Here is a 25,452-nt window from a genome sequence, read left to right as displayed (position 1 = left end):
ACAAGGCCCCGGGAGTAGACAACACACCATTAGAACTACTGACAGCCTTAGGAGAGCCAGTCCTGAGAAAACTCTACCATCCGGTGAGCAAGATGTATGAGACAGGTGAAATACCTTCAGACATCTAGAAGAACATAGTAATTCCAATCCCACAGAAAGCAGGTGTTGACAGATGTGAAAATTACCGAACTATCAGTTTAATAAGTCACAGATGCAAAACACTAATGCGAAATCATTACAGACGAATGGAAAAACTAGTAGAAGCCGACCTCGGGGAAGATCAGTTTGGATTCCACAGAAATATCGAAACACGTGAGGCAATACTGACCCTACGACTTATCTTAGAAGCTAGATTAAGGGAAGGCAAACCTACATTTCTAGCATTTGTAGACTTAGAGAAAGCTTTTAACAATGTTGACTGGAATACTCTCTTTCAAATCAATCTGTATATTGAGCAAGCAGTGAAGGAAACAAACGAAAAATTCGGAGTAGGTATTAAAATCCATGGAGAAGAAATAAGAACTTTGAGGTTCGCCGAAGACATTGTAATGCTGTCAGAGACAGCAAAGGACTTGGAAGAGCAGTTGAATGGAATGGACAATGTCTTGAAAGGAGGATATAACATGAACATCAACAAAAGCAAAATGAGGATAATGGAATGTAGTAAAATTAAGTCGGGTGATGCTGATGGAATTAGATTAGGAAATGAGACACTTAAAGTAGTAAAGGAGTTTTGCTATTTAGGGAGTAAAATAACTGATGATGGTCGAAGTAGAGAGGATATAAAATGTAGACTGGCAATGGCAAGGAAATCGTTTCTGAAGAAGAGAAATTTGTTAACATCGAGTATAGATTTAAGTGTCAGGAAGTTGTTTCTGAAAGTATTTGAATGGAGTGTAGCCATGTATGGAAGTGAAACATGGATGATAAATAGTTTGGACAGGAAGAGAATAGAAGCTTTCGAAATGAGGTGCTACAGAAGAATGCTGAAGATTAGATGGGTAGATCACATAACTAATGAGGAGGTACTGAATAGAATTGGGGAGAAGAGGAGTTTGTGGCACAACTTAACTAGAAGAAGGGATCGGTTGATAGGACATGTTCTGAGGCATCAAGGGATCACAAATTGAGCATTGGAGGGCAGCGTGGAGGGTAAAAATCATAGAGGGAGACCAAGAGATGAATACACTAAACAGATTCAGAAGGATGTAGGTTGCAGTAGGGACTGGGAGATGAAGAAGCTTGCACAGGATAGAGTAGCATGGAAAGCTGCATCAAACCAGTCTCAGGACTGAAGACCACAACAACAACAGCGATATTTGGGGGGGGGGGGGGGGGCATGGGTACTGTGGTACCAGGAGGGGGGGGATGTGACATGGGTTCTGAAGTACCATTGTGTTGACGTTATTGATTTTCAACAACTGTAGATTAAATTTTGTTGTTGGTCTTAGTTTGGCATTTCCTATTCATGTGGGTAGATAGCTGACACTTCCATATATTCATGGACTGCACAAAAATAAAATTATAAAATTTTTGTGTAACTTGCTGCAAAGAAATTTCACCTGTACCTGCACAGAAGCTAGTTTCACATAATTATCTATGTTTTACTAGGGCAGGAAATGTCTGTGTTTGGAAAGCTACAAGACAAGATGTTTAGCTGACTGGTACCTGTATCGTATGCTAACAAACTAAGAGTGATGCGGAAGAGTTAAGATTTGTCTTCCGAGTGAACTAGCCCCAGGAATTTCTCATTATTTCAATAATTCTGTGGTGGGAGGCCATTTGGGAGTCGCCAAGACTATTGCTAAGATTCGGGAGCATCTAACCTGAGTGACATTGTATAATGACATTCGTAGATTAGTAGAACAATACCACATTTGTAAGGAGTCCGAGCCCAACTCTAATGCGAGGAGAGGGTTACTGCAATCTACCAGGGAGTATGCATCACTGGACAAGATGTTCATTGATTATATTGGACCATTACTGAGAATGTGGAATGGCAATATTGGTAGGGGGGGATGCAGTCACACACTTTGTATGGCTCATCCCTAGCAGTGGAATAACAGCAGGTTGAACTATCCACTATCTGACTAACACTTTTTCGATATTTGGTCCACTAAGGTCACCTGTTAGTGATAACACCCCTGCTTTTTGTCGTGCCAGTTTAAGAGATTTTGTTTCGAAAGTGCTATATATCATGTCACTACTATTCCCTAGTACCCGCAACCTTCATTTGCGGAGAAAGTGAATCGCAATCTTAAGACTGCTCTCACAGCATTCCACCAGAAGTCGCAGAGAAGATGGGACGAGACGATCCCTATCTTCTACGGCGGTACGGCATGGCTGTGTGCTTCATGCGGCTGCCTCGAGTCGAATGAGCCTGCAGCTGCCTCAGAACAGGATGTATTTCCTGCCCCCACTAGCGCGCCCAGCGCCAGCATGCCTTATCAGTGTTGCGCAATCTTGATTTTCCAGCAACACGGGCCTAGTAATACTAGGCCCGTGTTGCCCGGCTGCCTCGTCCAGAGGCTAAGTCCCACTCAAGGTCACCCGCATTACACGGCGGCATACGACCAAGACAGTATAACACCCACCCACCTCCCCAGGGGTCGTAACCCCTGCAACCCACAGAAGAGCCTTCAGCTCCCCCCGCCATGAAGTGAGTCAGGTTGCCCCTCTCTCTCTGATGCTTAGTTATCCTGTGAACTCCCCACTCGCCAATTAGTGGTCCAGCAATGATTTACTCGCCAAGGTGGTGACCAGTGAGCTCATTCAGCAGAATTGGAAACATGCCAGGAAAAACATCGAGCTTGCACACCAGAAATTAGCTCAGCACTACAATGACGGGCACCGCCCATTTAAGGTCCAGTCAGGGGTGACAGTTTTTATTCGTAATTTTTCAGTAGGGGGACAAAGCAAAGACAAAATCTTGAGCAAGTTATCACCACATTTTGTGGGACCCTGTCAGGTGTTACGTGTCTTGAACCCAGTCACTTTGCTGGTTCAGAAGAATTGGATGGGGAAAACCTCACGGGTCCACATCTCTCAGGTCAAGGGAGGGGGAGGGGGGGATGGTTCCGTTTTCAGAGGGGGAGGATGAGCCGTGTGGCTTGATCGGCGATATTCCTGCTGCTGTTGGGGGTAATCTTTCTGGCGGTGTGCGCAGAGCGTGCGTTGGCGCCACCTACCAGGCCTATCAGGAGAGAGAGGAAAAGCTGAGGAAGAGGGAGTGATTTTGCTTTGGGACACCAAGCAGTAACGGAGTTTTGGAAACTATGGCCAACAGCGAAGGTCTGGTGACAGCCAGCAAGCAGGGCATGTCTAAAAGGGGCTGTTTACCCGGGTGACGCTGCCGTGACAAATATCGCTGGTGTGGAATGAGGTGTTACTGCAAAGCCATTGGTGTTTTTTCTGCTTGCTTCATTTCTCCTGGCATCGGGATCTGTGGCGGCTGGCTTCGTCAAACGAGCAAGAGGGTAAGGGCCTTGCTTGTCTTGTAAATTCTGGAAGGAATCCACTACTGGGTTGAGTGTGGTTGGCTGTATTTTCTTGGGCGCCCGTCGCTACTTCTACTGAGTCTGGCCTTCAATGTGTTGATTTTAATTGGTTTAATACGTAGTGTTTTAAGGTGTATGTGGTGTGATTATTAATATTTATGAGGGGCTGGAGTGCTGAAACATTCTGTTGTAGGTCCTTACTGTCAAGGTTTAACCACCATTGAAAGCAGTTTGCTGGTTCTTGTTTAGGTACCGCCTGGTTATTGTATTTATATTGTGAGGCGTCCGCAGTTTTAGGACCTTACACGAGCTTCATAATTACGATAAGAATAAAATCCCCAGAAAATAACTCTATATTATTAACAGGAAGCAATTGTAATAATCTCATGTACTGAATAACAAAACAATATCTACCCTTACAATGACAGGGGCATGTGTAAATGAGATAAAGTGAACACAGTTTGGAGGCGGACTCTGCACGTGGCTAATGGCATTGGGAAATTCCTATTAACATTAACAAAAGAAGGCCCAACTGCAGTGCAGAAAGAAATAAGGTGAGAACAATACAACACCTTTTAAATAAACTCAGCCAAGACCATGGGTAAGTGGCTAGACAGCATTAACAAGGCTAGCGGCAACCCGGCAAGAAAAATAAAAATACACATATAACGAGGAAGCGGTTGGCTGAAGTCATACTGTGTGATGTAGAAGAGACATGGCGGGGAGAGTCACATCATACAAAAGCATTTTTGAGAACTAAATTAACAGAGCTCTCTCGTCTCGCGGCGGACGACACCTATGTGTGGAGAAATAGCAAAGACATTAAGACCTTTACGTCTGTGAAGTCAGGGTGGTACGCTTCACATAACATGGCGACAGATGCAAAGCCGTAGTTCATATTACTGTGGGAATTTTTGTGGGCAAAGCACTGTGCATGTCGCTCGATCCCTTAGCAAGTGTGCAATAGCCATTATTTTGACTAGGGAAAATTTAATGTTCTATGAAATGCAGGAAAGTTGAGACTGAGTGATTCTGTCAAGGCCAGAGTAGGGAATTAGCGTTCCAGATCCAGCATGGAGACAATTCCACCACAGTTCCAACACGCATTAGGCGACATTAAATGTTGAGTCGAGAGTCTGATCACTCCAACCTGCGTACGCTTTGAATAAAGAATTTCAAGAGTTGAAAACTAACATACCCTCCACTGAGTACATGAAAGTTTGATTAGTTTAAAAGATCAAATTTCATTCTCCACCAGCTTAGTCCATTGAACAGCTACGACAACATAGATGTAAATGTCACTGATAAAGATTTAATTGCTTTGCTAGTTATAACATTCTCATATATAGAGATAAAGATTTAATAATAACATATTCAATGTCTAAATGTTAATTATTTTGTTGAGAGTTGAAAGTAATTGAACTTGCTTGTTACGTATCTCTTGAACCCTGAAAGCAGTGATAAATTAAATGTAGAATGAAAAGGGAGAGGTTGTGTTGTCATTTTAGAAAAAATCCCAAACTCTCATTTATATCAATTTGTGCATTCTTGTTATGTCACAGCACAATTTCTAATTAATTTGAGATGATCCACACCTAACATTCGCAGTATTACAGGGCAAAATTAATAGCTATGTAGAATGTCTGTTTACCACCATGGGCTTGAGAAGACGTTAAGATACATTATCCACTTGCGTGGGATCACAAAATAGCTCTACCCACCAGCACTTTACACAAAATAACTACACGTTACAATATCACACCATGGAGTTAAGATGGCCAATTGATATATATATAACAGCCCTCGTCAAAGATTTAATGTCATATATATACACACAGTTACATTTCTGTTTGAACTCGTAGTGTGTCTGAGAAACACGTGTATAATTTTGAAATCAATAGATTTCTAAATTCATACCAGTTATTGAGAGACCAGTTGTTATTGTGTGTTTAATAGCCTGAAACGGATTCTATTGATGGTGGTACCTGAATTCCTTCAATGACAGAAGATCGATATTGTAATTAATTTCATGTATTAATTTTATGGATGATGTGTTGCAATGAGTTATTGTGTTTCTAGTTATTTAAGGCACATGACAGTCTGTTGTAGATACCCACTAGTTCTGGGATTTTCTCATGCCCATTCATGACCGTTGTTGTTCCCGTCTGGGGGTCCATGTCGAGCTTGTATTGGAAACAGCTGAGTGGCCGGGTGTCAGTTTTCTTAGTGTAGTTGTTGAATCTCACGAGCTTGTTTGCTCACACGAAATTTTATATTTTATATGCTAAATTGTGTGACACCTACCATTTAAGTAACCTGTTGTGTGCCATGGTATCTGATTGTTGCCTGAACTCTGAATTATTTTGGTAATAACAATCACTGTCATAATGAAAGAGCACATTAATTAAATTTTAGTAAATTGTTCTTCAGCTTGATTACAATTTAGAGTATATAAAATTTAATACATTTCAGTAAATGTGTAATAGGCCATAAGTGCCACATTTTTATGAACGTTTAAAACTGAAGTAATTTATTTTCACCTGAATGGTAATTTTCAAGATGTGTGGTAGTGTGATGGTTTTATTTGTCAAGTTCTCTTGTTTACAGGTACCAAATTTAATGTTCAGTGCAACTGTCGATGGTGATTGCCTGATGTGTTACTTTGGTTCAGTCCTACCACCCTACAGCCTATTGTGCTGAGTTTGTGTCATTGCATAAAAGGTGGAAGTACATGTTGTCTTGACACTTCAGTGATGGCAACTACCTAGCTGTTTACCACACGAATGTGCTAACTGCTTACCTAAACATACAGTTGCTGGACACTGTAATATCAATGACTACAACAGTGGCTTCAGTAACCCAACCATTTGGACACTTGTTTCCAGAATCAGATCCTCTGAACTATGCAGATTTTCCTCTATGGATTCATTGCAGGGGGTACAGACAAACAGTCATGCGAAGTATTTTTGAATACTTTTTCTGAAAATCATCTTGAGCAGCTAGTTTGGCAGCCCACACACAATGGAAATATCTTAGACCTCGTAGCTACAAAATAGGCCAGACCTTATCGACAATGTCAGTATAGAAATGGGGACTCGCAATCATGATATCATTATAGTAACTATGATTATGAAAGTTAATAAATCAATTAAGAAGGCTAGGAGAGTGTTTCTGGCAAGAAGAGCAGGTAAGCAGTTGTTAGTATCTCACTTAGAGAGTGAAGTGACATTTCTCAGTTCCACTAAGATGGACGTAGAGGAATTATGGGCAAAGTTTAAGCAGACTGTAAATTGTGGTCTGAAGGATAATGTGCCTAGCAAGTGGATTAAGGACAGAAAATACCCATCGTGGTTTAATAACAAGATTTTGAAACTGCTGAGGAAGCAGAGGCTGTTGCACTGTCAGTTCAAAAGAGAACACACAAATGATGGCAACCAAAGGTTAGTAGTGATCCATGCATCTGTGAGAAGATCTGTGTGCAAAGCATACAACAACTACCAATGTCATACCTTAGCAAAAGATCTGACAGAGAACCCAAGAAAATTCTTGTCCTATGTAAAATTGCTAAATGGGTATAACGCTTCCATCCAGTCGCTTGTTGACCAGTATGGGGTGGCAGCTGAAGATGGCAAAACAAATTTCACGTTCAAGAAGTTGTTGACACAGGAGAATTATAGAAACATACTGTCATTTGACCATCGAACAAATTCCCATATCGATGACATATAGAAACAACTGAAGAAGTTGGATACAAATACATCACCAGGTCCTGATGGAATCCCAGTATGGTTTTTCAAAGAGTACTCTGCTGCATTGGCCCTTAACTTGGCTTGCATTTATCATGAATCTCTCACCCAGTGCAAAGTCCCAAGCAACTGGAAAGAAGCGCACTTGACTCCTGTGTATAATAACAGCAAAAGAACAGATCCACAAAATTACAGACCAATATCACTAACATCAGTTTGCTGCAGAATCCTTGAACATATTCTGAGTTTGAATACAATAATTTTTCTTGAGACTGAGAGGCTTATGTCCATGGATCAGCACAGTTTTAGAAAGCATAGCTCATGTGAAATTCAGCTTACCCTATTTTCTTATGGTATAGTGCAAACTAAGGATGATGGGCAACAGGCGGATTCAATATTTCTAGATTTCTGGAAAGTGTTGGACACGGTGCCCCATTGCAGGCTTTTAAAGATGGTACGAACATATGGAATAGGTTCACAGATATGTGAGAGGCTCAAAGACTACTGAAGTTATAGAACCCGGTATGTTTTGCTCGATGGTGAGTGTTCACCAGAGACAGGGGTATCATCAGGAGTGCCCCAGAGAAGAGTGATAGCGCCACTGTTATTCTCTATGTACATAAATGATTTGACAGACAGGGTGGGCAGCAATCTACAGTTGTTTGCTGATGGTGCTGTGGTGTACGGTAAGATGTCTGTAGGACTGTAGAAAGATACACGACGACTTACACAAAATTTCTAGTTGGTGTGATGAAAGGCAGCTACCTATAAATTTAGAAAAATGTAAGTTAATGCAGATGAGGAGGAAAGGCAAACCCGTAATTAGTAGTGCCCTGCTTGACACAGTCACATTGTTTAAATATCTGAGTGTAATGTTGCAAAGAGATATGAAATGAAACGAGCATGTGAGGATTGTGGTAGGAAAGGCAAATGGTCGACTTCATTTTATTGGGAGAATTCTATGAAAGTGTGGCTTGTCTGTAAAGGAGACTGCATATAGGATGCTAGTTGGGCCTATTCTTGAGTGCTGATCAACTGTTTGGGATCCATACCAGGCTGGATTAAAGAAAGATATCGAAGCAATTCAAAGGCGGGGTGATTGATTTGTCATTGGCAGTTTCAAACAACTCACAAGTGTTATGGAGATGCTGCGTGAACTCAAATGGGAAACTCTTGAGGGAAGGCAACATTCTTTTCAAGCAACACAATTGATAAAATTTAGAGAATCAGCATTTGAAACTGACTGCAGAACGATTCTGTTGCCTCCAACAAACACTGCACGCAAGAACCACAAAGATAAAACATGAGAAGTTAGGGCTCATGTGGAGGTGTACAGACAGTCATTTTTCCCTCATTCTATGACGTCCCCTTTCTCTCTTTTTATGACTGTCAGCTTTTCAGTCCTCGCTTTGTGTCTACCACAAATGCCTGACTGAATGAATAAACCAGAAAAAAACGCACAATTTAATGCAAGTGTGCTAACAACAACAACAACAACAACACATTCCAAAATGGAGTTCAATTATTAAGTTCAACATTTCATTGTTTTTCCATCTGAAGAAATTGTATTACTCTCTTCTCCCACTTACAACCAGTTCCTAGTTCCAACAGTACTTCCAGAAACAGACATTTGAATCACATAGACACAACAGAGTTATTGGCATTTGAGTCACTTTTCCTGAATTGAACATATGGAACAACTGATATGCCGCTTGATTTACCAAGTGGTGGATGACAGTAGCACATAGCAGTGCTTGGAAAATATTCCCAAAATTGGAATGGTCATTAATCGTTGAAGCACTAAAGCTTTTACTACTACATTTTAAATTTTTTGCTTGAGTCAGTCTTGTTAAAAAGATTTCATTTCAAACTGACCACATACAAACAATATACTGAAGATCATAGTCTCCAAATTAAAGGTAAACTGAGTGATTCAAATGACAAAAAAAGATACAATAATTAAGTGACAATAGAAGAGGCAAAAACAGTTATCTGTGCTAGTTACAAAACTAATCAAAATACAGAATGGAGAGCTGCAGGTGACATTCAAAAAGCAAATAATTTATGAATACTAGAGAATTGCAGCAAATGACAGAAAGGCTATATGGAAGGGAAAAATAAGTAAGAACAAAAGTGATAACAGAGACTGAAGAGAACATACAGAGAATCAGTATTACATTGTAAATATGAGAGGACATGGACAAACAAGACATAGTGATGAATGCAAGAAAGGAATGACAGATCTTTTTGATTAACTTCGGTATAAAGGTTAAATGGATTGGAAAAGATGTGGCAGCAGGCCAGCTGCGACTTTCTATATGAAACTATCTCTGTAATTGCCTTAAGTGATATGGAGAGGCAAGAATGATCCAGCAGCTCACACATACAAACAGCTCAAGCGAGATATCACCATATAATAATAATGCATTTAGCAATAGGCATAAATTATTTTTCAAAACACATTGGGTACAATGCAAAGTAAATAAATAAAAATTCCAGCCTCAGTGGCCAGCGACAGTGGTCATGTGTGTGTGAGTTGTGTCTGCGTGAATGTGTGTGTGTGGTCTACTTTAGAAAAAGGCTTTTGGTCAAAAGTTCACATGTTTACCAGTCTTTTTGTTGAACCTATCTCCGATTCAACATCTTCTCTATATGGTGAGTAACAATCTATCCTTTTCATAGTTAACTTACTGAGAAAAAGCACAGTGTGTACTAAATATTCCACAATAACATTCTTCAGTTTCTCTCGCGGTTGTTTGCATACTATTGCCTGCTTCTACGTGAAATTTACTGCCATAGATTTAAGTGTACATGAATATATCAATATAGACAACGACTTAAGATAATGCCAGTCAGGCTTTGTTATCCATCATTTTAGATTATTTTGCTATATTACTTATCTTTGTAAATGACTTCTTGTTGTACTATTCCAAAAATATGTGCACAACATAGGCTGTGCTATTTCACAAGTGGCAGCAGCCCAGAAAGTGAATGAAGCAGATTTTTCAAGGGTATGCAAGTAAAAATATTATCCAGGATGGGAATAAATTAGAAGTACAGTCTCATTAATCTCTCTTATTGTTTCACTGTTATTAATATTGTACAAAATACCTAAAATTCATATTACATGTGTGGTGTCGTTCAGTTCTTATTACTAGTTAATGGTATTTCACCAATTTGCATGTTAGTGTGATTGTTTACTGAAGTGACTGGGATGGGTTCATATGGAGTGTAATGTTGTGTATGGTACTATTGTTAATGTTGTTGATGTTGATGATGGTAACTCAGATGCCCTAGTTAGTTAGTTGGTTGCGTGTTCCATTGTTCAACCGCACAGTACGGTAGCCGTTATGATGTGGAACGTGTCAAGTGCACAAAAAATGCACATATGAAACAAGATTTTTTTTACAATACAGAGTTAAAGATTAATATTTCTATTATTTACCCCATTCCCTTTAAGTGGCACAAAATGTACATGCTATATTTATAGATTTATTTATTCCTATTCAAGAATTCATCTACGGTATAGAAGGAGTTATCAAGGAGATATGGTTTCAATTTGTTTTTGATGCTATTACTGCTGTCTGTCAGACATTTTATTTCATCTGGTAATTTGTCGAAGATTTTTGTAGCAGCATATTTTACCCCTTTCTGTGCCAAAGTTAAGTTGAGTAAAGGATAGTGTAAGTCTTTCTTTTCTCTAGTATTATAATCATGAATGTCACTGTTGTTTTTAAACTTGTCCATGTTGTTGAGAACAAATTTCATTAGTGAGTAAATGTACTGTGAGACTGTTGTAAGAATTCCCAATCTTTTAAAAAGATGCCTACAAGATGTGCGACTATGAATCCCACACATTATTCTAACCACTTTCTTTTGAGCAGTGAATACTCTTTGTCTAAATGTTGAGTTACCCCAAAATATTACTCCATAAGACATCAGAGAGTGAAAGTATGCAAAGTATGTTAGCTTACTAATTTCTATTCTGACTGCAAATGTTGCTGAACCTAGTCACTTTAGAAGATCCCAAATATGAGTTTTCCGATTAAGATTCTCATCTGTCATTAAAAACTTAGTATGCTTTACCCTTTCTACTGACTTCTACTGATTTATAAATAAATCAAATAGAAAAAAGCATACTGATATACATCTCTTAATTCATCTGTTCAGCGACAATCTTGAGATGGAGAAAGATAGAAAATAACAACCTATCATTCATCAGTTTCTTTTTCAGAAAAGTCGGTGTTATTGCAGAGAAATGAATATTAGGACTTTATGTCATTTCAATAGCAATGTCATTAGACACTGAGCACGTGACCAAACTGGGAAAAAGAATAGAAAAGAACTTGCCCACATTGTTTTCAAATGGGCTGTTTCAGCATTCACCTTACACCACTTATAGAAGTTACCTGAAACATAATTTATCACAATATTTTGGGCTGAGAATATATTTTCTGGTTCATACGCATATTCATATTGAACTGGTTTTAACTTTAACTGATGGTGGGTGAGTGAATGCATGACTGAATCTAGATGACCGGATGGAGAACTGAACTCAAGTTCTTCCAGTTTTCTGTCAATTTTCCTTGTCGTTAGTGTTAGTACATGTTTCTATTCAAACTGTAAAAATAATAGTGCAATGTTGTTAGTGATACAAGTAAAAATACATTAAATTCCCCACTTCAACTCATGAGCATAAATTGTCTCAATACTCAAATATTGGACCATGACAGAGTTGTTGTTTCTTGATTTGCCAACAACTTTGAAAAAGTAGCATCATGTCACACTAATTGTGTAACTGCTGTAGTAACATTTATCAAATTTTGGACTTGAGCACTAAATATAATATAAAGCGATGAAACAAAAGTCATTTTATGTGTCTTCATCTGTAGTTTTGAATCCAATATATGACTTTCTACTTATTGTTTATGACGAATGTTAATAATTTTTGAAACGCTTTGATCCTATTGTTCTGAAGGTCGGGGTAAATAGGATCAGTCATAATATTTCCCCAAATTATTCCATTAAGTAAAAGATGATTGCAAAATAGAAAAAGAAGTGTACATACAATTACAATTATTTTATTGAAAAAAAGAAATACATTTTACGTAGAAAACTTAAAATAATGCTACAACTTATTCTAAAAACATGGGATCCACAAAAAAGGTGTGTTGACCCCTTTGAATGTTAGTGACTTTTATCTTTCTCTCCACTTGTATTGGGGTCACCTCACATATATCATCCATGTCCGGGAAAACAAAGACAGTGTCCTTTCTCCCAACCTTTTTCAAAAGCACTTAACAGTCATTGCTGACGCAGTTACAGTGCCTATGAACCTCCAGTGTCCCTTTTTTGTATCAAATGTAACAATGACAAAGTCATCAGGCTGAAGTTCCTAAGGCGAAAAGACTTCAGATCCACTGATTGCACTTGTGCCCTCGCCTGGGTTATCACGTTCATTGGCGGAGAGAGTTGGTGAGCCGTTATCTCCAGAAACATTGTCACTTTTGTCCGAGGTGTCACTCTTTTCATCATCAGGGAAATCATGTAGTGACACACTTTTTCCAGCCTGCACTGGAACCCTGGCTTGCCATTCTCACAGGCCTTTCATCGCTCCATCAAAATTCTTGGAGCAATTCAATGAGGGCTCCATCAACATCCTGTGGATTTGCGGGTCCTTCACCATCATCTTCAACACCAGGAACTCTGCTGATTACTCTCTCGGGATTGAACAGCAGAATCCCACATTTCTCGAAACTAGCCTGGATGTTTCTTTCGGCATTTACTTCCAGAGCCCTCACAAGCTGGTTTAGTAATCTGGGGAACATATCCTTTGGAATGGTGGTCTCCTTACAACCAGAACCCAACTTCCATTTTTGGATAATGCTTCACCAGCTGGTCTTCAGTGGACGAAAAAATGCTACATCAAGAGGCTGAGTGAGATGCGTAGAGTTTTTGGAAAGAAAAATCATTCTTACACCATTCTCTTCACAAGCCTCGACTGAAGCCACTGAAAGATGAGTGGAAAGGTTGTCGCCAACTAAAATTTTGGGGCCTTCTAACTTCCTATAATAAGGCAGTCATCAAAACACTGAGCATCAAACCACCCACTTTCACTTCTATTAAATCTGGTGTCTTTGGGAGCACCATCCATCCATGAAGCATACAAGTGCTTTGAGTGGGAAACAACATACAAAGGCAGCAGTTTTCCATTTGGTGCAGCAGCAAACATAATTGACGTTGCTGCTTTGGAGATATTCATGACTCTCTCAGGCTATTTTGATCCTCTTTTCATAATCACTTTCGTACGTCCTGGATCATCTGCTAAGTTTGTTTCATCGAAATTCACAATGTTACTTGGGGGAACATCTTTAATTTTTTTCTCTAAATCATCAAAATGTTCCCGCAGGACAACTCTCGACACAGAAGCACGTGCTCTTTTTATGTTCTGGCAGACTTAGACTCAATTTTTCTTCATGCCTCTTCAAAAAGCTAACAGTGAAGTCCTTTGACAAACACCTGCAGAGTCAACTGGTCAAAGGGATAGCCCCACTCGGCACAAGTAGCAAGCCTGTCCACAATCAATGCATCTTCATTTGTGGAGAGTACAGTTTGTCCCCCTTGGGGGTGCACATTATTATTCTTCAACTGTTGATGGAGAACTGTGTATGGAATGCTGAAATTTCTGGCAGCTTGCCTAATGCTGCTCCCTCCTTTAACAGCAGCACTGGCTTGGGCTAATTCATCCTTGCTTCTCTTTGTGTAGGATTTCCCACGAGGATCAGGAATGTAATTTCTGGGGATTTTAATCAGTCTGGAAATTAAGTAGAATGAACATTCAAAACACAAGCAGGTAGTATTCCATAACCAAATGTAAGTCCGTTAATAGTGTTATTTTATACCGATCCTATTCACCCCATTTTTTTAAAAAAGTGTGTTTGTTCGAGCAAAATAATATTAAATCTAAAAATATATTTAATACTCACTAAAAACAAAGGAGGACCTGAATTTGGAACACAATTCCCGGTAGGAGCACTGATTTTGATGATACACAACTCCTGACCACACACCACTGTATACCAAGTTTTCAGAAAATACATAAACATGGGAATCCTGACCCACATGTTTACAGTGCTCTAGAAGCCAGGGTAGCCACTATTGAAACACAAAATGTTCGGGAATGTGTTCCTCAAGGGCAATACTGCCGATTGATGCACAGGTTTCCATATTTTATTGCGATCCTGTGTACTTTCTATTGTTTTAAAGTTTTCCCGTCAGAATTGATCCTATTCACCCCTATGATCCAATTCACACCGTTTTATGGTAGTCTGTAAAATCCCTTACAGGATATGAATGGGCCATTGACCGATAAAATGACGTGGCATTTAAAAATAAACCTGTTAAATGTACACTGAACAGAAAGAAGACAGTTACAACAGAATTTGCAAGACTGGATAAACTGAAATATCATGCACTTACTTCTTATACAGGACACACATATAATATTAACACAGACAGTAAGCAAACTGAACTTAGTGAAGTTTCAGAATAATTCTTTCACAACAAACAACAATAATAGAACATTACACCACAGACTTTTCAATCCAGTATAACTTATTAAGAAGGTTGAAGTTTCAATGTTCAGTATTTTATTCTGGAGTTTGGGGCTAACTGAACTGCGAGGTTAACTGGACCATCACATTAATTAACAATTCAAGAGGTAAAATTATTTTTCAGTACCATAAAGTTGTTCCATTAAGTTGGATGTACTACTTGACTGTATATGGCTGTATATTAGCTAAATTTGCTGATATATATAAAAATTTGAATTCCTCTGGTAAGAGCAATGTTTTCTCACATCAAACAAATTCTCCTACAATTTTAATTACTAATATTACACAATTTTGTTTTAATTAAATTCGGTGTTTATTGCTTTATGATACTCCCTATTTTGAAGATTTCTGATAAAATGAAGGTGCAGTTAACTGGACCATAAAGTATGTGGTTAGGTGGAGCAGCTCAGTTAACCCCTGTAAGTTGCTCACGAGTGAATATAATGAATAACGTTGCAGGAACACCTGCCAGTGTCCCCAGAATTACCACATAAAACATTACAACCTTGTAGGGATAGCATGTCCTTTGGCTTTTACTGTTCACACCATCTTGAAAGATTCTAGCATAAGTGGTGCTTTAACATATTTACCAACCAAATTTATTTGTCATTTTATGTAACAGACTCATTGAAGTCAGTGAGACAAATACAGTTGTAATGTATTTATCACTCCGCAAATGGAAATTATACACATTTCTAAATACACTTGAATATGTACTACACAGGCTTCATCTAGACAAAAAATCAATAGTGCATTGTGGGAACTTCAACACTGATTTTCTTGGAACCAGCAAAAGAAAAGAACTATTGCTCAACCTCACAGACTTTCAACTTAAAACAGACTATAACAATCCCAACAAGAATCACAAAAACTACTGCTACTACCTTGGATCAGATATTTGTGAATATAATTTGAACCGCAAAATGTATAAGTACAAGCCTTAGTGATCACAAAGCTCAAGTTGTCACCATCCAAAGCCACTTACTGCCCAACCAGAACTATAAAAGAACTATAACAGCAAGACAGTTTAATGCATACACTATGGAAACATTTAACTCTCTGTTATCAGGAGAAAGGTGGGAGGAAGTTTTGCAAATAGATGAAACCAACAAAAAGTTTGAGAAATTCTCTAGCATCTTCATTGATTATTTTGAAATAGCATTCCCTCTCAAAACACAAGAACTAAGAAGCACAACTAAAAGAGCAAAGTTAGGGATAACAACAGGGATCAAAATATCAAGTGCGATGAAAAGAGAATTACTCAAATACAGTAAAAACAATACCATATCCCCTCTTCTAAACAGTTACATACATGAATATATTCAAAACTGCAGAAAACTGATACGGAAAAAGGGGGGGGGGGGGAATGGAGAGAGAAGAAGAAGAAGAAGAAGAAGAAAATGGCAATGATAAGTTCATAACAGAATCGGCCAACAAAAGCCAAGCAGTAAGGAAAGTCACAAAGAAGGAAGCAAATAAAGTATCCCATAAAATGGGAAATATCACTCTTAACCAAGAGAACAAGAGTATAACTGATGCCCAACACATTGCAAATCTTTTTAAATGTTACTTTGCAAGAGATCACAAATAATTTACTAGTCAGTGACAAAACAGAAAGAAACAGAAAAACAAAGTGCACTCATGTTCCTCTTCAATCTACATTGACGGAACAACCCCAGATGAAATCATCAGCACCGCATCAGCTCATAGGAAAATGTCATCAGGGATTGATGGTATTCCTGATTATCATAAAGCAATGTATTAAAACCATTTCACTTCCTCTTGCAGATATAGTAAATTCATCTTTACCGAGAGGGACATTTCCAGACAGTTTAAAAATTGCTAAAGTGGTCCCTATCTATAAGAAAGGAGACAAAACAAATATAGAAAACTACAGACCAGTTTCATTATTATCAGGCTTTAGTAAAATCATACAAAAAAAATGTATAATAGGTTAATGAAATTCTGAGAGAAAAACAAAATTCTCAATGATTCTTAGCATGGATTCAGGAAAAATAAATCAACAACCAGTGCAATCTATGATTTTATAGAAAATGCCCTGCAAGCAATAGATAAAAAAAAGCCATTGGCTTTTTTTAGACTTAAATAAAGCCTTTGACATACTGGATCCCAACATACTGTTGAAGAAGCTCCAAGTATATGGCATTAGAGGCACTGCATTAAAATGGTTCACTTCGAACTTGACGAACAGGAAACAAAAAATACAAAAAAACATGAACTAAAGGAAAACACCAGTACAAGCTTCTCAGATGCAGAAGTCAGGGATCCATTCTTGGGCCAATCCTCTTTCTCTTGTATATAAATGATCTAAACCTGAACATTGAGTTACAAAGAAACACTTTTTTTGCAGATGACACAAGCATCCTAATTACAGGAAATACCCCAAGTCAGCTTCAATCAGCTGTTAATAAGACTACAGAACGGCTAAATAGATGGTTTGAGGGGAATAAACTTATGATAAACACCAAGAAAACAACATTCCTAAATTTCCGTTTAAAAGGTGATGCATGCTGCCTGCATCAGTGTGACAATAAACTCCAACAAAACTTCATCTTCTCCGGAAACAAAGTTTTTAGGCATATGGCTTCAAAATAACTTCAAACGGCACACACATATAATCAAAATTAATGGAACACTAAATAAAATATGTTACAGTCTGCATTTACTCTCTGTCAAAGCACTGTCCGAACTGCCTACTTTGCACAATTCCACAGCATCCTACTGTACAGAATTATATTCTGGGTAATACACCAGCTAGTTCAGTCATCTTCTTAACTCAGGAAAGAACTATAACAGCAATGCAACATGCTCGACAAACAGATTCTTGCCAACCCCTCTTTCAAAAGTCATCAGTTCTCCCTCTTCCTTGTATTCAAGGGTGGTCCATTAATAGCGACCGGGCTAAATATCTCACGAAATAAGCATCAAACGAAAAAACTACAAAGAACGAAACTCATCTAGTTGGAAGGGGGAAACCAGATAGCGCTATGGTTGGTCCGCTAGATGGCGCTGCCATAGGTCAAACGGATATCAACTGTGCTTTTTTAAATAGGAACGCCCATTTTTTATTTTCGTGTAGTATGTAAAGAAATATGAATGTTTCAGTTGGACCACTTTTTTCGCTTTGTGACAGTTGGCGCTGTAATAGTCACAAATGTATAAGTACATGGTATCACGTAACATTCCGCCAGTGCGGATGGTATTTGCTTCATGATACATTACCCGTGTTAAAATGGACCATTTACCAATTGCAGAAAAGGTCGATATCGTGTTGATGTATGGCTATTCTGATGAAAATGCCCTATGGGTGTGTGCTATGTACGCTGCTCAGTATCCTGGATGACATCATTCAAGTATCCGAACCGTTCGCTGGATAGTTACATTATTTAAGGAAACAGGAAGTGTTCAGACACATGTGAAACGTCAACCATGGCCTGCAACAAATGATAATGCCCAATTAGGTGTTTTAGCAGCTGTTGCGGCTAATCTGCACATCAGTAGCAGACAAACTGCGCGGGAATCAGGAATCTCAAAAATGTCGGTGTTGAGAATGCTACATCAGCATCGATTGCACCCATACCATATTTCTATGCACCAGGAATTGCATGGCGACGACTTTGAACGTCATGTTCAGTTCTGTCACTGGCCACAAGAGAAATTACGGGACGATGACAGATTTTTTGCACGCATTCTAAATCTTAGGTTGTTCGCAGATGATGCTGTAATTTACCGTCTAGTAAGGTCATCCGAAGACCAGTATCAGTTGCAAAGCGATTTAGAAAAGATTGCTGTATGGTGTGGCAGGTGGCAGTTGACGCTAAATAACGAAAAGTGTGAGGTGATCCACATGAGTTCCAAAAGAAATCCGTTGGAATTCGATTACTTGATAAATAGTACAATTCTCAAGGCTGTCAATTCAACTAAGTACCTGGGTGTTAAAATTACAAACAACTTCAGTTGGAAAGATCACATAGATAATATTGTGGGGAAGGCGAGCCAAAGGTTGCATTTCATTGGCAGGACACTTAGAAGATGCAACAAGTCCACTAAAGAGACAGCTTACACTACACTCGTTCATCCTCTGTTAGAATATTGCTGCGCGGTGTGGGATCTTTACCAGGTGGGATTGACGAAGGACATCGAAAGGGTGCAAAAAAGGGCTGCTCATTTTGTATTATCACGTAATAGGGGAGAGAGTGTGGCAGATATGATACGCGAGTTGGGATGGAAGTCATTAAAGCAAAGACGTTTTTCATTGCGGCAAGATCTATTTACGAAATTTCAGTCACCAACTTTCTCTTCTGAATGCGAAAATATTTTGTTGAGCCCAACCTACATAGGTAAGAATGATGATCAAAATAAAATAAGAGGAATCAGAGCTTGAACAGAAAGGTTTAAGTGTTCATTTTTCCCACGCGCTGTTCGGAAGTGGAATGGTAGAGAGATAGTCTGATTGTGGTTCGATGAACCCTCTGCCAAGCACTTAAATGTAGATGAAGCATCATTCACCAACAGCGGTAACGTAAACCAGCATAATACGCACTATTGGGCAATGGAAAATCCATGATGGCTGTGACAAGTGGAACATCAGCGACCTCAGCGGGTTAATGTATGGTGTAGCATTATGGGAGGAAGGATAACTGGCCCCCATTTTATCGATGGAAATCTAAATGGTGCAATGTATGCTGATTTCCTACGTAATGTTCCACCAATGTTACTACAAGATGTTTCAATGCATGACAGAATGGCGATGTACTTCCAACATGATGGATGTCCGGCACATAGCTCGTGTGCGGTTGAAACAGTATTGAATAGCATATTTCATAACAGGCGGATTGGTCGTTGAAGCACCATACCATGGGCTGCACGTTCACCAGATCTGACATCCCCAGATTTCTTTCTGTGGGGAAAGTTGAAGGATATTTGCTATTGTGATCCATCGACAACGCCTGACAACATGTGTCAGCACATTGTCAATGCATGTGCGAACATTATGGAAGGCGAACTACTTGCTGTTGAGAGGAACATCGTTACACGTATTGCCAAATGCATTTTGGTTGACGGACATTATTTTGAGCATTGATTGTATTAATGTGGTATTTACAGGTAATCATGTTGTAACAGCATGTGTTCTCAGAAATGATAAGTTCACAAAGGTACATGTATCACATTGGAACAACCGAGATAAAATGTTCAAGCATACCTACGTTCTGTATTTTCATTTAAAAAACCTACCTGTTACCAACTGTTCGTCTAAAATTGTGAGCCATATGTTTGTGACTATTACAGTGCAATCTATCACAAAGCGAAAAAAGTGGTCCAACTAAAGCATTCATATTTCTTTACTTACTACACGAATAGGTAATAAAAAATGGGGGTTCCTATTTTTAAAAAAAACGCAGTTGATATCCGTTTGACCTATGGCAGTGCCATCTAGCGGGCCACCCATACCGCCATATGGTTTCCCCCTTCAAGCTAGACAAGTTTCATTCTTTGTAGTTTTTTCATTTGACACTTATTTCATGAGATATTTGGCCCAGTCATGATCAATGGACCACCCTGTATACTAGAAATCTGTACATATATTAGAAAGGATTTACACAAAATTCAAGCTTTTGCAAGTCACGGTTGCTTCATCAGGAAAGAGGGGAGGAGAGGGAGAGACGAAAGGATGTGGGTTTTAAGGGAGAGGGTAAGGAGTCATTCCAATCCCGGGAGTGGAAAGACTTACCTTAGGGGGAAAAAAAGGACAGGTATACACTCGCGCGCGGACCGCTCCCGGGATTGGAATGACTCCTTACCCTCTCCCTTAAAACCCACGTCCTTTCGTCTTTCCCTCTTTCTTGATGAAGCAACTGTGGGTTCCGAAAGCTTGAATTTTTTTTTGTGTGTGTGTGTGTGTGTGTGTGTGTGTGTGCGTGTGTGTGTGTGTGTGTGTGTGTGTGTGTTGACAACATACCAACGCTTTCGTTTGGTAAGTTACATCATCTTTGTTTTTAGATATATTTCAGCAGCACACAGCAGATGAATCACTGCTAGAAGATAAAAGGAAACCTGCAGATGACAATACGGAGACATCAGAAAAGATCATCAAACAGAAATTACACATTCTGTATAAGTTTGGTCATATTCTGTGAGTGGTGTAAGGAAGACAACAGGTAGAAAGAAAGGAAAATCAGCTGTCCTTACCAGTACAACAGTAAGACACAGCAGCAGAAAGCAGAAGATCAAATCAGTTGCCAAAAAAGCATGCATTCAGTGAAGTGAAGCCTTCAGTCAAATGCCAAATATTGGAAGAGAGCAGCAGCAACTCTGAAGATGCTGACCATGTCCAGTACATTGATTCCTATGATGGTGATCTGTACACGGGTAAAAAAAATTGAAATAGTGAAGAAGGAGAATTCATCTGGTCAAAGAAGAAGGGAAAACTGCCGCGAGTACTCACTATTATGTTGCTCATGTCATTAAGTTGTACAATGATGCCTGGGAAGTAAATTTTTTTTTACACAGTTGTTTCCACTACAAAATTTGAAGCTACATAACAAAATAATTCATTTGTTGCTTCAAGTGCAATAACTGCCAAATTATCCAGTCCAATAAATGGCACTAGGGTTGCTATGAAAACATGATTTGGTTATAGATAGATGTCATTGGATTCATTTTGCAGTAGTCTTGTTATTTCCCTGAATTTTTCATTAAATCATTTAATCATAATGGTATGCTTAGCGTTATTACTAAAGTTGTTGCAATGAATTTTTATATATAGAGTCCTGTAATTCATTTATTTAACAGAGGGGTCCTGATAACCCAGTCAACAGGATTACGTGGTCCAAAAGTAAGGTTGAAGTTATTTTCCATTCCTCTAAAATCTGTGTCAGATACTGCAAAAATGAAAGTGCCTGTAGTTTTCATATCTGTTTCCCTCCAGTTTCGTGAGTAAGATTTTTTAAAAAATATTTAAGTATAATTTCAAGGGAAGAAAAAATTGGTCCAGTTAAACCCAACAATCTTACTAAGGGTAGTTTTCAAATTAGGTACAAAATTTTCATCAAGACTTAAGTTAAGAAAGTGCTAAAATACAATCAAGTAAACAAGTCGCCTAAATGAACGTGCGCTACCACAGCGTTCGCAACTTATTGCTGGATCAGGGATCAATCCAAAGCTACTTTCGCTGATGAATGTCATCTGATACTAAAACGTACTGAAAAAAAGGAAGAAAGTTCAGTCTACGAAGAAACTGTATATTTTGTTAAATATATACGTAATTCTGTCATTCAACGCCAGGTGTACATTAATAAAACCCGTTTTATCCTTTTTACGTCCCAAAAACTTTATCTGATCTTATGACAACCTAGCAGTTTATTACCCAAAGGTGGATGAGCCCATAGAATAATTTTGATACTAAAAGATGCAAACCCAGTTCAAGATGGCTTTGGATTTATTTGTTTTTATAACCTGGTAGGAATTCATCTAAACTGTAATAATTTCCAAGAGTCATTAAATATTCTTCAGGCTGCAGTCACAAAAAATGCTTGACGTTTCGAAATTTGACAGTATACAACTAGTTGCTAGAACGTTATTTACAAGTTTATAAAGTCGTGAACATTTGCTGCAGTGTGCTACTCATATTATTTAGTGGTTCAATTTGGCTCCTAGCGACTGAAAAACTGTGTATATTTATGTTTACTGTTTCTTTCTACGTACACCTGCTGACAGTTCCGCGAGACGCCTCGAACAAAACACTAACTCAGCCGGATATGCCAGTGTCAGTCAGACGATTCTCGCGTAGTAACGTCCATATAATAGTAAGAATGATAGTTATTGTGCCATCGTAGTACATGATCTACGTTCTTCTTCCGTTTTTGTGTACTTCACTACTAATTTTGTTGTATTGTTATTTTATGCGGGGAGCATAATGCGAATTTTGCATGTTTAGAGAACCTGGTCTCTTTTGCGCTTTAAATTTGACTTTGTTTTGTTTTCTTTTACGTAATGTATAATGTTGTCACTCTGGAATTTAGTTCAAATAGTCTGTGTTTGTAATGTGTGAAGCACAAAGCGAAGGTCGTATGTGTAACAAAGCTGTTTTGTGGGTTCGTGTGTCGACAGTGTTAAACAAATGGCTTTAAAGGTACTAATCGTCGGTTCCGGAATAACAAGTGCAATTACTTGTAATTATTTACGAGAAAGATGTAGGAGCAGTTGTCGAGTGATCGTTTGGGATAAAGCGAGAGGTATGGGCGGCCGAATGAGTACAAGTAGAAGCCCAACCATGGACTCCTGCACAGCGGATCTGGGAGCGCAGTATGTAACCACGGTGCCCGAAAATATTGAAGCTAGTAAAGTTGTATACAGTACGTGTTTCACGAAAGGACTGTTGCACCCTTTGCAGAGTTTGATAGAAGGGATGCACACTTTTCCAAAAAATACAGTTCATTATGTGGCACCAAGAGGAATGAATTCATTGGTGAAAGAATTCTTGACAGCAGACGAAGTGCAGTTTAACAGACTAGTCACATCTATTACACAAAACGGCAACAAGCTTGATGTTGAAACGAAAGATGGTTATAAAGATACATTTGATGTTGTCGTTCTGACAATGCCAGTCCCTCAAATTTTACAGCTGTCTGGTTGTGTAGAGAGTGTTCTCTCCGATGACAGGGAAAAGAGAGAAGCACTCTCTGCTGTGAAGTACAGTTCCCGGTATGCAGTAGCTTATTTCTATGACAAAACACTTGAATTTGATGTCCCCTGGTCTGCCAAATATGTCGTTGATGATGAATTATTACGATATATTGCAATAGACAACAAAAAACGCAATAGCTCAGCTACGTCTGCAGTTGTTTTTCACACCACAGTGAAATTCGGAGAAGAAAATATTGAACGAGATGTTGCAGATGTGCAGAGAGACATTGAGAAACATATAAACATTTTATTTCCAACTTGGCCCAAACCAGTTTCCGTGAAATGCCAAAAATGGAGATATTCACAAGCAACTGCAGTGTATGAAGGAAGTCCTGGTTGTATCACATTAATTCAAGAGCCACTGCTCATAGCTGGTGGGGATGGCTTTACTAAATCAACATTTGACGGCTGCATAACTTCAGCCAAAGCAATCGTAAATGTAGTAGAAAAATATATTACAAAGGAACTTGCTGTAGAAGGCAACAGATAGTTATAATAAGGACTTCTTTGTTACTCGAGACATTGCGCAGGAAACTGAATTGCAGTGATTACAAAAGATGGTTGTATAGTGTTAATGTGGCAACATTCCAGATGTTGAGATTTTTACATCAAACTTATATGTGGACTGGAGATATATTGCATATCTAATGCTTATTATAATAGTACCATATTTACTAAGATAACCTTGTCAAAGTGAACATTGTGTATATGGGGACTTCTGTGTAAAGGGGAAAAATATATTTATTTTTGTGCATATTATCCACTTTCAGCTGAAAAATGCTTGTATCTTCTCACATCTCACTTGTTGGCATGTAGAAAAAAGGGTGAAAAAATATAGACTGCAATGTCTGTCAATTTCACCGAATTGTTATACATATGACTTACTGTCTAGAAAGTCCATAATCTATAGTGTTCAGTGTTTTTAGGCTGATTGGTGACAATTCTGATAACATTTCACACCAACAAATTTCAATTTGAAGGGGGTGACTTGTAGAACATAATTGCAATCAAACTTGATACAGATCTCTCAAAAAAACTGGCGTCAGGTGTGGGGGGGTAGGTGTTACCACTTGGCTAGCCTTCCTGCATGTGGTAGACGGTAGGAAGGTGGTGACTTGGAAAACAATCAAAAATCATATTAGTGTCACAGCTAGAAGTCTTCGGTGTTGTAAGCTGACTGATGACAGAGTGATAACATTGGATCGCTACTGGCAGGGTAGGGTTGAGAATAGGGCGACAAAAATAAGTAAAACTCTCTCTCTCTCTCTCTCTCTCTCTCTCTCTCTCTATATATATATATATATATATATAAAAAAGCGCTGGCAGGTCGATAGACACACAAACAAACACAAACATACACACAAAATTCTAGCTTTCGCAACCAATGGTTGCCTCGTCAGGAAAGAGGGAAGGAGAAGGAAAGACAAAAGGATATGGGTTTTAAGGGAGAGGGTAAGGAGTCATTCCAATCCCGGGAGCGGAAAGACTTACCTTAGGGGGAAAAAAGGACAGGTATACACTCGCACACACACACATATCCATCCACACATACACAGACACAAGCAGACATTACAAATGTCTGCTTGTGTCTGTGTATGTGTGGATGGATATGTGTGTGTGTGCGAGTGTATACCTGTCCTTTTTTCCCCCTAAGGTAAGTCTTTCCGCTCCCGGGATTGGAATGACTCCTTACCCTCTCCCTTAAAACCCATATCCTTTTGTCTTTCCTTCTCCTTCCCTCTTTCCTGACGAGGCAACCATTGGTTGCGAAAGCTAGAATTTTGTGTGTATGTTTGTGTTTGTTTGTGTGTCTATCGACCTGCCAGCGCTTTTGTTTGGTAAGTTTCATCATCTTTCTTTTTAGATATATTTTTCCCACGTGGAATATTT

The 25,452-nt window shown here is 38.8% G+C and overlaps 2 protein-coding genes across 5 annotated transcripts in view; one reads left to right on the top strand and one right to left on the bottom strand.

The window, feature by feature from the left end:
- LOC124787998 (kelch-like protein 28) overlaps nt 1-22,647 on the bottom strand; it is a 224,062-nt gene extending 201,415 nt beyond the window's left edge. For all 4 annotated transcript variants that reach the window (XM_047255040.1, XM_047255038.1, XM_047255037.1 and 1 more), the window contains exon 1: nt 22,582-22,647. The gene's annotated coding sequence lies outside the window, so the exon portion shown is untranslated. The remainder of the gene's footprint in view (nt 1-22,581) is intronic.
- Nucleotides 22,648-22,793: 146 nt separating this feature from the next.
- LOC124787999 (renalase-like) lies at nt 22,794-24,341 on the top strand. Its single transcript, XM_047255041.1, has one exon. It carries the CDS (start codon nt 22,997-22,999, stop codon nt 24,050-24,052), a length of 1,056 nt encoding a protein of 351 aa, XP_047110997.1. The 5' UTR covers nt 22,794-22,996; the 3' UTR covers nt 24,053-24,341.
- The last annotated feature ends 1,111 nt before the right edge of the window (nt 24,342-25,452 follow it).

This window comes from Schistocerca piceifrons, chromosome 3, assembly GCF_021461385.2.
Source record: "Schistocerca piceifrons isolate TAMUIC-IGC-003096 chromosome 3, iqSchPice1.1, whole genome shotgun sequence".
Lineage (NCBI taxonomy): Eukaryota > Metazoa > Arthropoda > Insecta > Orthoptera > Acrididae > Schistocerca > Schistocerca piceifrons.
The sequence above is the reverse complement of the archived record's forward strand: the minus strand, read 5'-3'. Positions and strand labels throughout refer to the sequence as shown.